The sequence below is a fragment of the Cyanistes caeruleus genome, chromosome 14 (genome assembly GCF_971803275.1).
Source record: "Cyanistes caeruleus chromosome 14, bCyaCae1.hap1.1, whole genome shotgun sequence".
NCBI lineage: Eukaryota > Metazoa > Chordata > Aves > Passeriformes > Paridae > Cyanistes > Cyanistes caeruleus.
In genome coordinates this window covers 3,532,739-3,549,066 of record NC_141714.1, presented here as the reverse complement: position 1 = coordinate 3,549,066, position 16,328 = coordinate 3,532,739, and the positions used below count along the sequence as shown (strand labels likewise).

General features: G+C 48.2%; 1 protein-coding gene across 5 annotated transcripts in view; it reads right to left on the bottom strand.

Annotated features, from left to right (window-relative positions):
* Positions 1–13,297, bottom strand: part of DCX (doublecortin) — a 77,077-nt gene extending 63,780 nt beyond the window's left edge. For 2 of the 5 annotated variants that reach the window (XM_023926718.2, XM_023926720.2), the window contains exons 1-2: positions 4,443–5,125; positions 2,520–2,910 (exon numbers count right to left, since the gene is read on the bottom strand). In XM_023926718.2, coding sequence (XP_023782486.1) covers positions 2,520–2,883 — 364 coding nt within the window. In that variant the 5' untranslated portion in view covers positions 2,884–2,910; positions 4,443–5,125. Of the gene's footprint in view, positions 1–2,519; positions 2,911–3,769; positions 3,831–4,442; positions 5,126–13,125 lie in introns of those variants that run through there. The other 3 variants (XM_086851020.1, XM_086851021.1, XM_023926719.2) reach the window with 3 other exon arrangements.
* Between the last annotated feature and the right edge of the window lie 3,031 nt (positions 13,298–16,328).

The window sequence follows — 16,328 nt, the reverse complement described above, 5'->3', positions numbered from 1 at the left end:
CAGTGACACACCCCCTCGGGTGTGGGGATGCTCCCCACGCTGCTCCCCCACACCCACCAGCCCAGCTTCCCATTCCCCAAATCCACGGGGGGCACCTCCCTTTCTCCCTTTCTCCCTTTCTCCCTTTCTCCCTTTCTCCCTTTCTCCCTTTCTCCCTTTCTCCCAGCCCTGCTCCCCACGGAGCGCAGGGGCTGCCCGTGCCCTCCTGCACACCCTGCACACCCTGCACACCCTGCACACCCTGCACACCCTGCCACCCCTCCTGCACACCCTGCACACCCTGCACACCCTGCACACCCTGCACACCCTGCACACCCCTCCTGCACACCCTGCCACCCCTCCTGCACCCCCTGCACACCCTGCACATCCTGCACATCCTGCCAACCCTCCTGCACACCCTGCACACCCTGCACACCCTGCACACCCTGCACATCCTGCACACCCTGCCACCCCTCCTGCACCCCCTGCACACCCTGCACACCCTGCACATCCTGCCACCCCTCCTGCACACCCTGCACACCCTGCCACCCCTCCTGCACCCCCTGCACACCCTGCACATCCTGCACATCCTGCCAGCCCTCCTGCACACCCTGCACACCCTGCACACCCTGCACACCCTGCACATCCTGCACACCCTGCCACCCCTCCTGCACCCCCTGCACACCCTGCACACCCTGCACATCCTGCCACCCCTCCTGCACACCCTGCACACCCTGCCACCCCTCCTGCACACCCTGCCACCCCTCCTGCACACCCTGCACACCCTGCACACCCTGCCACCCCTCCTGCACCCCCTGCACACCCTGCACACCCTGCACATCCTGCCACCCCTCCTGCACACCCTGCACACCCTGCCACCCCTCCTGCACACCCTGCACACCCTGCACACCCTGCACACCCTGCACACCCTGCCACCCCTCCTGCACACCCTGCACACCCTGCACATCCTGCACACCCTGCCACCCCTCCTGCACACCCTGCACACCCTGCCACCCCTCCTGCACACCCTGCACATCCTGCACACCCCTCCTGCACACCCTGCACATCCTGCACACCCTGCACACCCTGCACACCCTGCCACCCCTCCTGCACACCCTGCCACCCCTCCTGCACACCCTGCACACCCTGCCAGCACTCCTGCACACCCTGCACACCCTGCACACCCTGCCACCCCTCCTGCACACCCTGCACACCCTACACACCCTGCACACCCTGCCACCCCTCCTGCACACCCTGCACACCCTGCCAGCCCCCGCTCCCTCCCGGCCAGCCCAGCACCCCTCCACACCCCCCGAGCACAGCCCCTCCCTGCAGCCCACCCTCCCCACGCCTTCCTCCGCACAAACCCCAAATTTCACCAAGAGCAAACCTGTCCAAAACGCCCTTCTCCATTCACAGACCTTGCTCAGTAAATCCCCTCTCTAATCAGGGTATGTGAGCTCCCCAGACACTGAAACCCCCCAACCCCTCCCTCCAAACCCCCATCGCACTCTGCCTGCACCCCCAGCACCCCTCCCCACACCCCCAGGTGCCGGCCCGGCCCGGCCCACAGCCCTGTGCCCACACATCGTGTGCACCACACCCCAAAAACCCCGCACAGCGTCCCTGCCCACCCCATCGCTCCAGGAGCGCCTCAGCCCCGCTTCCCCCGCCAGCCATCCCCACCCACCCTGCCGGGAAACCCAGGGAGCCCAGCCGGACACACGGACACAGCCGGACACACGGACACACGGACACAGCCGGACACACGGACACAGCCGGACACATTGACACAGCCGGACACAGCCGGACACACGGACACAGCCGGACACATTGACACAGCCGGACACACGGACACAGCCGGACACACGGACACAGCCGGACACACGGACACAGCCGGACACATTGACACAGCCGGACACACGGACACACGGACACAGCCGGACACATTGACACAGCCGGACACACGGACACACGGACACAGCCGGACACATTGACACAGCCGGACACACGGACACAGCCCCGAGCCGGACACACGGACAGCCGTACGGACAGCCCCTGAGTCAGCCCTCCAGCCTGACACACGGACAGAGCCGGACACACGGACACAGCCCCGAGCTGGACACACGGACACAGCCGGACACACGGACCGGGCACAGCGGGGCTCAGCATCCCCCAGAGCCCGGACGGACGTGCCCTCCTGGGCAGCCCCGGGCGGCGCAGCCCCTGCCCTCCCCTTCCCTCCCCTCCCCTGCCCTGCCCTTCCCTGCCCTGCCGTCCCCTGTCCTGCCCTGCCCTTCCCTCCCCTCCCCTGCCCTTCCCTCCCCTCCCCTGCCCTGCCCTGCCCTGCCGTCCCCTGCCGTCCCCTGCCCTCCCCTGCCCTCCCCTCCCCTCCCCTGCCCTGCCCTGCCCTGCCCTCCCCTCCCCTCCCCTGCCCTGCCCTGCCCAGCCCTGCCCTGCCCTGCCCTCCCCTCCCCTCCCCTCCCCTGCCCTGCCCTGCCCATCCCTGCCCTGTCCTGCCGGCGATGCTCGCCCATTACCTTCCTCCAGCTCGTCCATGCTGCCGATCTTCCTCGAGCCGTCGATGGTGTAGATGTAGCGCACTCCCTGGGGCAGGTTAATGTTGTCGGACAGGGACCGGGTCAGGTCCGCCAGGAGCGCATCGAAACTTCGGAAGCGGTCGGAGGACACGGCGTACACAATCCCCTTGAAGTAGCGGTCCCCGTTGCGATAGAAACGAACCTTCTTGGCTTTCTTCTCGTTACTCAGCGCCTGTAAGGTCCGGGTTCTGTAGAAGCTGCAGTGAGCGCTGTGAGTGGGGCTGGGCAGGCCGTTCATCCGTGTGCCTCGCATGTTTCTGGACGCCTTGTCTCTTTCGTCAAAGTGTCCAAAATCAAGTTCCATAGTTTGGTGAACCCTAAAGATCTGAAGCTGGGCAGGAAGGAGATGGGGAGAGAAGGAGGGCAAAGGGACGGGTTAGAGCCCAGCAGAGCCACAATCCGGAGAGCAAAACGACGCTGAGGCAGTGTCTGGAGCAGGACAGATGCATTTGGGAAGCGCCCCCTCCCCTGACCCAGATTTGTATGGATTCTGGGGACCGAGAGTAGGAGGGGTCCTCGCGTTTTGAAAGGGATCCGACTGCTGGGGGCAGGGAACGCGTTTCTAGAGAGCCGCCTGCTCCTGCACCTGGGAGTTTTCAAAGTGCAGCAAATTGGGACTTGGGGCCAAAGGGATACGCGGCAATCACAGCTCGGCCCCCAAAAAACTCATCCGAACACCAGTTGGCAATGAATTAAACCTCTGAGCCCTGTGAGGTTTCCTTTGGCAACAGAAAACAAGGAGATCCCAGTAAGTCGGCCCTTCAATCTGCCGAATCACGGAAGGACCCAGAGCATCTGAATGTTTAACATTAGAATAAACTGGCATTTATGAAAGAATGGTCACAGGGGAATAAGCAGTTTCTTTGTGACAGCCTGTTCAATAAGGGTTAGCAATGAGATCCAGCCCACCCTTCCCCCTATCCGCAGCCCCCTCCTAGCCCATCAATCAATTCCCAGGACCAGCCTACATCTCTAAGAAGAGATGACTGCAAAGGAAAATCTGTCATTGAAACAGCAGCTTCGGTAAGCTCTTTTCAGCCCGAGCCTCCTCTGAACTGCATTTTTGCATCCCGTTTAATGAGGAGGAGAAAATAAAGGGGCTATTTCCACCCCCCCCCCCTCCCAGCTTCCAGCCCTAAGTGATTTAATAGCTGGAAGTGCCCCAGGGACACGCCGCCCCTGCTCCTCACCTTTCATTGTTCTGAGCACGGGGGCTTCCAGCACAGAAAAGCCGAGGCTGGAGCTGACACCCTGCGAGCAGGAATTTCGCACTGCCTCTAGTTTATGCTCGAGGAAAAAACCTTTCTCCTGCACCAAACCCCAACACAAAAGGAGAAGGAACCCCCCACATCCCCCCCCAACCCTGCAGTGGAGACCCTTCCACTCCCCCAGCCCCACCAGGCACATGCACCTCACGTTATGCTGCTCGCATGTTAACACAGGGCTGAAATGGGATTTACAGCACTTGGCAGCCAGGTATAAATCCAGGAAAAGCTGTTGCTATCTCATCCCCGCCCTTCACACTCGCCAGAATGAAACCCCTTCCCCGTATTTTACAATGTCAACGTGACCCATGCAAGGAAAAAATCGTTGTCGCCAGGCTGCAGTGAGGCAGGTGACAATGCAGGCGACCCCCACAGAAACCCCGAGTTGGGAACGTTCCCCCCACCGTGCCAGCTGGGGCAGATTCAGTCTGGTGTCATGCGCTGAACAATGAAACATCCAAGCAACTTCGGGAATGAATCAGAGGATGCAGGGCTTTTGATTTTAAAATGAACTGCAGATGCTGTAATGCACCGAGAAAAAGATTCCTCCTTTCTGTTACTTTTCTGCATGCAAGTCGCTCGGGAAAGCTCTACTCACCGGTTTTCAGCGCGCAGGGTGGAGATGCTGAGAGAAAGAAAACCAGGCTCACTCTGCCTTTGTTGTCTGAGCTCCAAGCAAGAAATTCCTGCCAGGGTGGATGAGACGCCTCCTAGGTCCTAGTGCCTTGTTCCATCCCTTCGCGGGGATGGAACACTTTGCCTCACTGATTTTCACTCTCACCATCAGTCGTCTGCTCACAGTGTGTGCTTCAGGGGGAAAAGGGGTGCTGATTCCAGCTCAGGATAGGTCAACAGACGAGTAAACAAAAGGTTTTGAGGGGCAGGTTTGGGGGTGATGTTTGGAAGGATGCAAATTTCCCCTTGAATCCAGTTGTACCAAGAAATCATCTGGCCCAACTAAAGAAAAAAAAAAAAAACAACAAAAAAAGAAAAAAACAGAAAAAACCCCAACCCAAACCAGAAATCCCCTGGGATAATTGCCCCAGTCTTACAGGATGAGCAGTACAGGGGGGTCCCAGTCACAACCCCACAGTGTGGCACAGTGCTGGCACAGGACTCCTGTGCGTTAGGAAGGCAACTGAGAAAATCTCTGACCCGTGGAACTGGGCACAGTCCTGCCCCTGTGCTGGTTTTACACGGCATCTGTGGTTTACCCTGGCAAGCAGAAAGGGAGAATTCACTTGGTGCTTCTGCCTGAGGTGCCCCTGAATACTTTTTCTCTGTTAACATTGGACACAAGCCAAAGCCAGAGCGCTGAATCCCAGTTCATTCAAACCCCCAGGGGCTTTGGGATGGAGTCATTCAACACAAGCTAAACCCAGCAGATCCAGCGTGGCTCATATCCCACAGAAAGAGAAGTTTATTTTCTGATTCCACTACAGGAGGACCCAGCTGTTAAAAATGTATACTGGGCTCTTTCACTTTGACAGCAAAATCTTTCACCTGCTTTCTGAGACTTCTATGCTGCAGCACCACTAACCCTGCTCCTAACCCCACTGGTGCTGGCCTCAGCTTTACTTTAGAAAAGAGTGGGACTTGGAAATGGGAGAGTTTTCCCATCTGTAGAAGGAAATCTTTCCTAACAACACTGCGTCTGTTTCGAGTGAAAACATCAGATGTTGTCATTTTGGCACATCACAGCAGTATCACATTTACACAGAAGAAGTTAGTATTTATTCCAGCTTTGTCTGCCCTGTGCATGACAGTCCAGGCAACACTGACACAAACCCACTGAGAGCTCATCTCTGTTTGCCAGCAACTTTCACACATGACATTTGTAAAAAGTTTCTTATTCCCTGAAACCACCCTTTCATTCAAAGGCTCCCACATCCTCGGCTGGAGCTGTTGGCTGCTCCCTTGTGTGCGTGGCCAGATCACTGGAGAGGAGGCAGATCTGCTCTCCTCCCTCAGGAATTAGTCCTTGAGAGGACCACGGGGAAGAACAGGGTCTGTCCTCTCCAGGGTATATTTCACTTTCATCTCTGGATGCAAGAGATATGTGGGACTTCAGACTTTGTCCTTCCCATTAGATACTATTCTGAATTAGATAATTCCTGGCTGTTCATCACCATGAGTTTAATCTGTCCAGAATTAACAACTCTTTCCTTTAACACAACACTGCTGTAAATATAAATCTGCCAGTGCTTTACAGATTTGCCAAAAATATAAATCATTCAGCATGTGCCAAGTACAGCAGCAGCAAGAACAGAGAAAAGGAGAGTCTTCATTCAGCCTTCAGTGGCACACACAGCTTTGACAGAGAAGAGGAGGAATTTTGGGATGATGGCTAAGGGGTCCAGGTACCACATCGAAGTAACCAGGCAGGATGATGTAGACCCGAGTGGAATTGTACCACAATGTGTTAATCTCCCCAATTTGACTTGTATGGGAAGTTCTGAGGACAGCAAAGGGTGCCAAGCACCATTAACAGATGGCTCCTGTTCCCATCCGAGCCCACGCCCGCTGCCAGACCGACACGTCAAGTCTGCTCAGGACAGGGACTGAAGCTTTTTGAAGCACAGGCACTCCCTCTGAAAAGCATTTTAAAAGAATTATTCCAACAAGAGAACTGGGATTTGTCCCTTTTATAAAGTTTCTATAGCAAATCATGCTCATCTTGGGTAAAGCCTCGAGTTCCTCCTGAACGGTGCCCAAAACACCTCCAGTGTGTCCTCCTTTAATGCTGCCACAAGACCTGGAGGGTCTCAAAGCCAGAGCACCACCAGAGGTGAAGAGCCCTGGAGCCAGACTGATTTCACATGTCCTCAGTGAAATCTCACCATATTTGCTTCTCTCCAGGTGAGAACAGAATCACCTCAAGCCGCAGATATCAGCACAGAAATAAGCAGGAGCTTCTTGAGGAAAGCAAGGGCCTGCTCCCGACTTCATTTCTTCTTCAGAGCTTCTTCCCTGGCCTTAAGGAGTTAATTCCAGTCAAAACATATTTACATCAGAAGAGACTCGCCCTCTGAGACATCATAATCTAAACAATTTTAGGCAGTGATTGAAAATTGGAAAGAAAATTCTCCTTCCCATCAATAATTTCATCTAGCTGCAGAGGAAAGATAAATTTAGCTCTTCAGATTAAATTATCTACTTCAAATCAGGTGAATCATCTTTCCTCCAGGAAGGTAATATTTAGACTTTTGCCTGTGTAACTCAATCCATTTAAATACATGTTTGTTGATACTGCTGAGCAACCGTGACACTTTGGAGAGGGACAGAGTGCAGGTGACAGGGGTTGTGTGAGTGCTGTGTGCTGATTTCTTCATCTACACCTACAAAATCCAGTTTCTAGCATCACCAGGAGCTGCAGTCTCAAACACTCTTTGTCAATGCCCAGTTGCTTTGCTGTGCAACTTCCTGACTTCTATAAAAATTGCCTCTGGCTGTAGCACAGAATCATGGAAAAATCAAGTGATCTCTGGGTTTGAAGGAAGTCCTGGATCAACATCCTCAAGTCAGTCTATTTAGAAGCACATGTTCATTTCTCATTTCACCCTCTGTTGTTCTGGGCTGTTTGGAAATTGTCATCCCTGATCACCGCTGTCAAAGCTCTGCTTGATGTAACCTAAACACAAAAAATCTCTGAAAGGACAAATTATTATTGCAGGGGTCTGACAAGTGTGTCAAGGCACTCACAGCAGAAATCCCATCAAGTCAATGGCTCCATCTCGACCCTATAGAGCAACATCCTTTTAAATCTCAATCTTCAAAAGGGCTGGGAGTTCATCAAAGATTTATCCTGTATCAGGCTATAGAGTTAAGTTCCTCCTACATAATACTACGAGCTAATAAGCAGTGGGGACTTGGCAGACTTTCACCACAACATTTGTTTCCTTTGGAGATTTATTTTTCTAGGGACCACACACATCTGAAAGTCTTTTAAATACCAATGCTGGAGAGGCAAAGTCAGCCCAGCTGCTGGGGAGAGAAGGGTGGAGGATCACCTCCAAGCCTTGGAAACATCTGCAAGGGCTGCTCAGATCTTGAGGACCAAATCCTTCACATTCTGAACCACTGGAACCTCCAGGGAGGAGCAGGGACAAAGTTTTCAGTGTGAGGAAGGAGGAGAGGGTGGAAGAAGAAGCTCCGAGGCCAGCTTGGTGTGGGACTCTGTCGGACACAAAATGATTCACACAGACACAGCTTGAAGTGTGATGAAAGAAGAAGGAAGTTTAGTTTGTTCTTTCAGTGTTTATAGGGGTTGGATAGTCAGGTCACCACCTTCCCAAGCACACTGGATGTGAGAGACGTCCATCAAAAGGCAAATCTTTAATGGAATGTATAAACACCTATGTTTATAGTTATCTTACCGGGAAAGTGGCTAGAAATTATGAAAATAATATCGAAAGGCCTGATTCTCAGGGTGACAGGACTCCTCAGGTGTGCCCAGGGCAGCAGTGTCCCCTGGCTGGGACCTGCTCCACGCCCCACAGGCTGTGCTGAGTGGGGCCATGGCAGCCCCACACCCCTGGCAGATGCCCTCAGTCTCAGCAGGTGACCTCAGCTTTGGGTATTTCTGAAATCTGGGAGGCCTCTGCACGCCCTGAGGGACCATCAGGAAGGAGGCTGAAAGTGAAAAGGCCATTTTCTGTGCTGAGGATCTGGAAACTGTTCAGCTCAGTGAACTCCAGATATCCCAAACACATCCAGATACAACAAAGCATTAAACCCCACAACATCCATCCAAAAGGAAAATACCTTCTGTACTAGATCTCTTCTGGCTCAATCCCCTCTCTTCTACAACAAACCACCACAATTAATAAATCTTTCCCAGCTGAAAACAAATTCCCTGATGGCAGGGAGTGAAGCTCTCCACCCCAGCACACCCCCTGTGTATTTTGGGTGTTCCACGAGCCAGGTTCTGGTGGCAGCTCACTGGCAGCGTTTTCCCTTAAAATCCAAGTGCAAAGCTTGCAGAAATCCAGGGCTCTGCCTGCCTCCTGCACTGCCTGTACCCAGGGGATGTGCAGAGCCCCTCTGAGGCTGTCAGTACATCTCTGCTGACCAAGTCATGGATGATACGTGGTCTGTGAGCCCCAGCCAAGGTCATGACAAATGGAACGACAAAACATCCAAATTCTCCTTTTTCCAAGGTTGCCCGTGGGCTGCATCACCGTAGTTAGACTTGTGACCAAGAATTTGATAACTTCCTGATAATTTCATTTTATACAGTAATTGTAACTGAGTACCTGATTGCCAGCCTCTCTCAAAATGCCTGCTGAGTGTAACATTGGCCTGCAGGACTTTCCCCATGGAATTCCAAGTGATGGAAAGGAAAATCCCATCAAAGCCATCACGGGGGATCATGTCACACTCGAGTTGGAAGTGCAAGGTGTTTCCCTTCAAACACAGATCCTTTCTGTCACTCTGAAGGCAGTGACAGTGAAGTCAGGTGACGCTGGGGAAGCATTTGTAAAAGATACACGAACAGATCTGCTTAAAAGCTCGGAACTCCTAACAACAGACCATTTCAGAAGTTGTTTTCCATGAGAATTCCGCTCAGTGCACTCGGTTAATGTCATCCCAGACCAAGCCCAGCAGAGGCTGCAGGATTAGCTGTATCAGTGTCCTAGGAGCAGAGCAGTAGAGTAGGAATCCAGAGGTAGGAGAAGCAGGTAAAGGAAGCTTTTGTACCTGTTTTACTCCTTTCAGGAGTTGGTTCCAATCTGTTTTATCCTAAAAATACAGACAGCACTAATGAATGGCGATTTTTTTCATGGCAGCAAATATTCCCCAGCTATTTTGCTATTGTTCCTCAGGCACACACATCGTGTACCTACAATAAACTATCGGTAATCGGTGCTTTGCATCTGTCCTGGCATTTAGAGGTAGATACAGCAACGAGAAAACTCATTTAGCTCCATCAAAAGCAAAGCTTATCTGCCCAAAGTCTCATGCAAATTGGGAGCACACTGAAAGACCATTGTTCAAACATCAATGGACCGGGGTCTCTTGTCTGCAGAGCTGCAGTCCCTCACTCCAGAGAGACACAGAATCCCAGCCTGACAGGATGGAGAAACAACTAAACACCACAAGGTCAGCACTGGCATCTTCAGCCCCTTTCCCCCAGCAAGGAGAGCCAGCACTGCAAACTCTGCCTCAAACTAAACCAGGCCTGGCTTTTCTTCTCCCGTAATTCCTGCCAGGCTTTGCAAAGCTGGGTCTGTTGGAGGGAAGCAGCTTCCAAACACATCCTGACCTGCAAAGCCCTGACCCAAGCAGCTACTGAGGCACCCAGGGATTTCTGAAACACCTCCTGAGGACCTGCACAGGTAGAACCACGTGTGTTTTTAATCTTTAAAGCAAAGGTTACAGTATGGAAACACTGTGGGACACTCTGCCTTCTAAGTAGCTTTATTTCAAGTACTGAAACCGCGAGCTGAGCTTCTGCAGCTCTTCCCCTGATCCCTCCATGCACAGCAGGGTTGTGCTGAAAGGTGAGAGATGGCTTCAGGCAGAAGTTCTCCCTGTCTACTGATGCCTGAAGTTTTAGCTCGCATATTTTCCAGATTCTCTACTGCATTGGCACATAACTCTGAACTTCAGATAAAGTGTCAGCAGGATCTCCCCACAGCTCAGGCAGACACAACAATCCTTTCCCAGCCCCAGAACCAAGGACACCGCTGCAGCTCCAGGCCCAGAAAGTGCAAACAGCCCCGAACTGAGGAGAGCGACCTGGGAGGATGGGACTGCATCACCTGAAACTGGACAATTAACCCCAGTATGGAAATGGACCAAAACCTATAAAAGTGTGAAAACTCGTGACCTCTCTCCCATCTTGGGTGTAGCCTTGGCTGGGCTCTTGTACTGCCCAAGGTGTATCCTTTGAAGGCTTTTTTATAAATCCCTACTTTGTTCTTTAGCTCTGTTCTAGGAAGCCTCTCAAGGCATCACTACAGTGAGACAATCAAGGGATAAGCACTGAGCACCATTAATGTCCCTGAACAGATCACTGGAGAGAAGCATCATCCAGCAGGGAGACAATGACTTTAGCACTCACATTTTTAGGGAAAAAAACCCTTTTACCTCGTGAACATCTGCAGCTTGCTGGAAAATAATTTCTTTTTAACCTTGCAGGGGAGTAGGAGATGATTGGAGGAGCTGCTGGACAAGAAGCCAACAGCAGAAACTCCACAGAGATGATTCTGATGCTATTTTATCTTCAGGTTATGCAGGTTCTGTTCATTAGGAAACCCTCCCAGGGGGGCACACACCACTCACAGATTATTTAATGAAATTCCCAGCCTGGAAAACTTTGCGAACCACAGAATAACTGAATGGAGGAATGAGAATCAGAATATCAGGAATATCATCGAGGTAGATCATGTCATCATATCAGAATATCATCAAGGTGCTGTCAACAACATTTCTGATTCCATGAGCTCTCCTAAGGGTTACCCAACATCAGCTATGTAAATACTCACACTGAGCAAGGATAGCAGGTGCTCAGGCACCACAGAATAAAATAAAATAAAATAAAATAAAATAAAATAAAATAAAATAAAATAAAATAAAATAAAATAAAATAAAATAAAATAAAATAAAATAAAATAAAATAAACCAAAATAAAATTAAAATAAAATAGAAAAGAAAAGAAAAGAAAAGAAAAGAAAAGAAAAGAAAAGAAAAGAAAAGAAAAGAAAAGAAAAGAAAAGAAAAGAAAAGAAAAGAAAAGAAAAGAAAAGAAAAGAAAAGAAAAGAAAAGAAAAGAAAAGAAAAGAAACCAAAATAAAATTAAAATTAAAATAAAAGAAAAGAAAATAAAGTAAAATAAAATAAAAGAAAATAAACCAAAATAAAATTAAAATAAAATAAAAGAAAATAAAGTAAAATAAAATAAAATAATAAAATAAAAATTAAATTAAATTAAAATAAAATATAAAATAAAATAAAATAAAATAAAATAAAATAAAATAAAATAAAATAAAATAAAATAAAATAAAATAAAATAAAATAAAATAAAATAAAATAAAATAAAATAAAATAAAATAAAATAAAATAAAATAAAATAGGAGGTTTGCAGTTAAAATCCATTCTGAGCAGTTATCACTCACCTCACTCACCACAGAGCTAGAGCCAAAGAGCAGCTACTTGCAAATCACATGGAAATATGGCTGTTTCCTGTAGCCTCACTCTCCAGGAAAAAAGCCCTAAAAAGCCCTAGAAGCACTGATTGTGCAGGGTGTAAATGGGACCTGAATTCACCCAGTGTGAGTCTGAGCACTGACTGTACATGGGATGCACGAGGAAGTGGCTCAAGCCAGAAAATCAACTGATGAAATGCTGCGGTAGTGAAAAAAAAAGAGAAAAAGATGAGTTTCAATCCTGGCTAGCTGCAAGAAAATTGTATCAGCAGCAGCCTGACTTTACCAAGGGCCTGTGGGCTGTGACCACAGTCATGTAGAGCGGCTGAACTGCAAAGGCCAGGGCTCTCTGCAGCAGCAGCAGCCCTCGGGGGCTGTGTGTACACGAAATCCCAGCAGAACGTGCCCATCCCTCCTGTGTGCCATGGCACAATGGGATATTATTACATTATTGCTACAGCCACTACTTTTGCCCACTCCTGCTTTACTCCAGCCTCCAGAGGAAGGCAGCTCAGCTGTCTGCAGCCCCACTGCAGAAATGAGCCACAAATCCTGGCAGGTCATTGCTTTGTTCCTTGTACCCATCAAGTGCTTTGCTGCTCTGAGCCCAAGTTTTATTCTGTTTCCAATCAGAAACCCAAACTGCCTCTTGGATTAGGTGACTTTCACTCTCTAGGCAACCCAAGAAATATTTTCAATTTGCTCTTTACGTTTCTGAGCCCTGAGAGCACAGACAGAGCACTGTGCCCAGATAGCCCATGGCCAGTTTAATGCATGAACAGCCCTGGGCAAGGCCATCAGTGCTTCCATTGTGGTTTCCAGCCCTGCAGCCCTCAGCTCAGCCCAAATCTCCAGTTTGTGGGCTCAGGTTGTGGCCAGAACCCTGGCAGAGAGTTATCAAAGGCAGGGCTTGTCTCGCTTTTAGCCCACACAGCCCCAGCCATGCTCTGGGCTGGTCAAGCTTTCCTTTTCTTCTTTATGGCACTTTTCCCTCACATCCATTCCATTCCTCCTTCCTTGCCTTTTCCATGGAGAGAGGACCTGCAGGGCGGTCACATCCTGCTCCCTGCAGCTCTGATTTCTGTCACACACCCCAGCTAAAGAGAATACCTGGGGGTTTTATCCTCTTACCACTCTGCAGTAGCCACACCTTGGTGCTATTCCCCAAAATACTCCTTCCAGTGAGCCTTTAGCTCCCAGCCAGTGCCATCAGTGCACGCCGGCTGTCCTTGAGCTGGGAAGGACAGGGAATATTTGTGAGGCAGCAGGATTCGGGAGCTCAGTGCCCAAAGGGGGACCCTGCAGTGTCCCCGCAGCTCAGCGCAGGCGACAGCGATGCCACCCTGTGGTGACACCGAGGGAGGGACAGCCGTGCCAGCCAGGGCTCCTGCACACAGCCGGGACACGGGAGGGGACAAGGGGACACCGACACCACCAGTGCTGGCAGCAGCAGCAGCTCTGCGATAACGCATTTAAAAATGTGGAAAAAAAAAACAGCAAAAAAACCCCCAAAAAAACCCCAAAAAACCAAAAAACCCCCAAACCCCCCAAAAACCCTAAAAAACCCAGCCAGCAACTGCACAACACCCGCAGCAGCCAGAAGAGAGCGGTGACAATATGTGAGTGAAGGGAGGGGTAGGGGGAAGGTATTTAATTATCTGCTTTTATTTCTCGCTGCCCTACTCTGATTTGATTGGTAATAAATTCATTTTCCCAAGACGAATCTGTTTTGCCCGTGACAGTAATTGCTGAGTGATCTCCCTGGCCTTATCTCAGCCCACGAGCTTTTCAGCACATCTTTCTCCCCCTGTTCAGCTTCTCTCGAATCATTTTGAATGGTTTTTCAGGCCTGACAGGATCAGAAGCAGAATAGCCCTTGCTTAGGCTGGACCAGCTTAAAATCTGAGTTATTTCAGGGGGGAAATAAAAGTCCATAGATGGAGTTTTAGCTTAGTCAATATTGTACTGAATGGGAGTGGGGTCAGAGCAAGTGAAGACTTTTGAATAAAATGAGTTACAGGGCACTTTAAAAATTTATTAAAAATTTACTTTATTTATTTTATTTATTTTATTTTATTTATTTTATTTTGTCCATGTTTTGTTTTGTCCCCTTGGCTGTCCCGGCCGGCAGCAGTTAAATGCGGTGCCAGCAGATGGCAATCCAAGAAGGGTTTGTGTTCCCAATCCAAGAAGGGTTTGTATTCCCAATCCAAGAAGGGTTTGTGTTCCCAATCCAAGAAGGGTTTGTGTTCCCAATCCAAGAAGGGTTTGTGTTCCCAATCCAAGAAGGGTTTGTGTTCCCAATCCAAGAAGGGTTTGTGCTCCCAATCCAAGAAGGGTTTGTGCTCCCAATCCAAGAAGGGTTTGTGCTCCCAATCCAAGAAGGGTTTGTGTTCCCAATCCAAGAAGGGTTTGTGTTCCCAGCAGCTGCCACAGCCACCGGGACCGGCTGCTCCCCTCTCTCTCCCCAAGCTCTGCCCCTCTGCCCCCAAACCTCTGCAGGAGCTCAGAGGCCAAAGAGAACCCCCGGGTGGTTCTGATTCCAGCAGAGACACCTTCGTGGTATTCCCCACAATGCCCATTTCAATAATGGTATTAAACCCATTTATTTATATAGAAAATAAATATATTATATTTACATATATAATATATCATATATCATGTATATATATATTATATAATATAATATATAATATATAAAATATAATATATAATATATAAAATATAATATATAATATATAAAATATAATATATAATATATAATATATAAAATATAATATATAATATATAATATATAATATATAATATATTATATATCATATATCATATATTATATATCATATATCATATATCATATATCATATATTATATAATATATATTATATATTACATATTACATATTACATATTACATATTACATATTACATATTATAGATATTACATATAATTCTATATAAATATAATATATCATTATATTATTATAATTATTCATTAATATAATATGTTAGTATTAATATGTTTTATCAATATTAATATATATAAGTAATGTAATATAAAATTATATAATATATTATATTAATATAATATTAATATAATTTATTCTTACATAATTTCTATAATTATATATTAAATTATGTATACATAAATGATATATTAAAATACATTAAAAATATATTATCTAAATTTATAAAATTCATGAAAACATACAAATACATATGTATTTATATTTATATTTATATTTATATTTATATGTATATGTATATGTATATGTTTTATATGTATTTCTATATATTTATATTTATATTTATATTTATATTTATATTTATATTTATATTTATATTTATATTTATCTATTTTACTTTATTTTTATATTTATATTTCTACATATGGTATTTACCCATTCAATAATGGGTATTTAACTCATTCTGATGAGCCTTTAACTCATTCCATGGAATTGTTGCTGGCTCCTCGGTGCTGGCACATGGGAAGCTCACCCCAGTGCATGTGGCCACTGGGGTTTGGCAGTGCCAGAGCCCCTCTCTTCACTGCCACCACTGAAGGTTGCATGCAGGTGGTTTCCTTTGAGCAGTGCTGCCCAAAGCACAACATTGAACTCACACACTTGGCCATCATAAATCCATCCCCTCAGCCCATCTCCTCAAGCCCCCATGCCCAAGGAATTCATTTTCACCAGCTCTAGAAAAGCTCTTGCTTTCTGCAGTGACCTGCAGCGATTTACTGTTTATATTTCCCTCTTCCTCCAACAGCTTCTGATTAGGGTTTAGATGCAGAAACACTTTCAGTGTTGCTTTCAGCAGGGTCCTCCTGGATCTGCTGCTCCCTGCAGACTTGCTGTGCTGCCTCTTTTGAAGGAGCAGTTCTCTCCCACAGCCTGGGGTGCCCAGGGACACAGCAGAACCCCAGGGACTGAAGCTGGAGCAGGAATTCAGACAAGCCCACGTGCTTTTCCTTCAAATTTCTGTCAATGGCTCAGCTCTGTGCTAAGAACACAGCTCAAGGTGCCTGTCTGGTGACTGTCTTACCTACATGAGAGACACCTGCTCACATTAGAGCCCAGACTATTCCTAAACCTGTGCTTCCACACCTACAAAGTGGAGAATTTAGATCTGAAAAGGAGAAGACTGCTCAGGCTTCCCAGCACTTGAGCAAACCCCAAACCCAGACACATCTTCACCAAGGTGAGTGTTCTAGAGAAGACACAAACTCTTGACTATCCCTCCACAGGGCAAAGTAACTGCTATGGCAGACACATCTAGAAAGGCTTGTAGTGACCATTTGGAGTCACTAAAGGGGATTGGGGTGATCTGTACGGT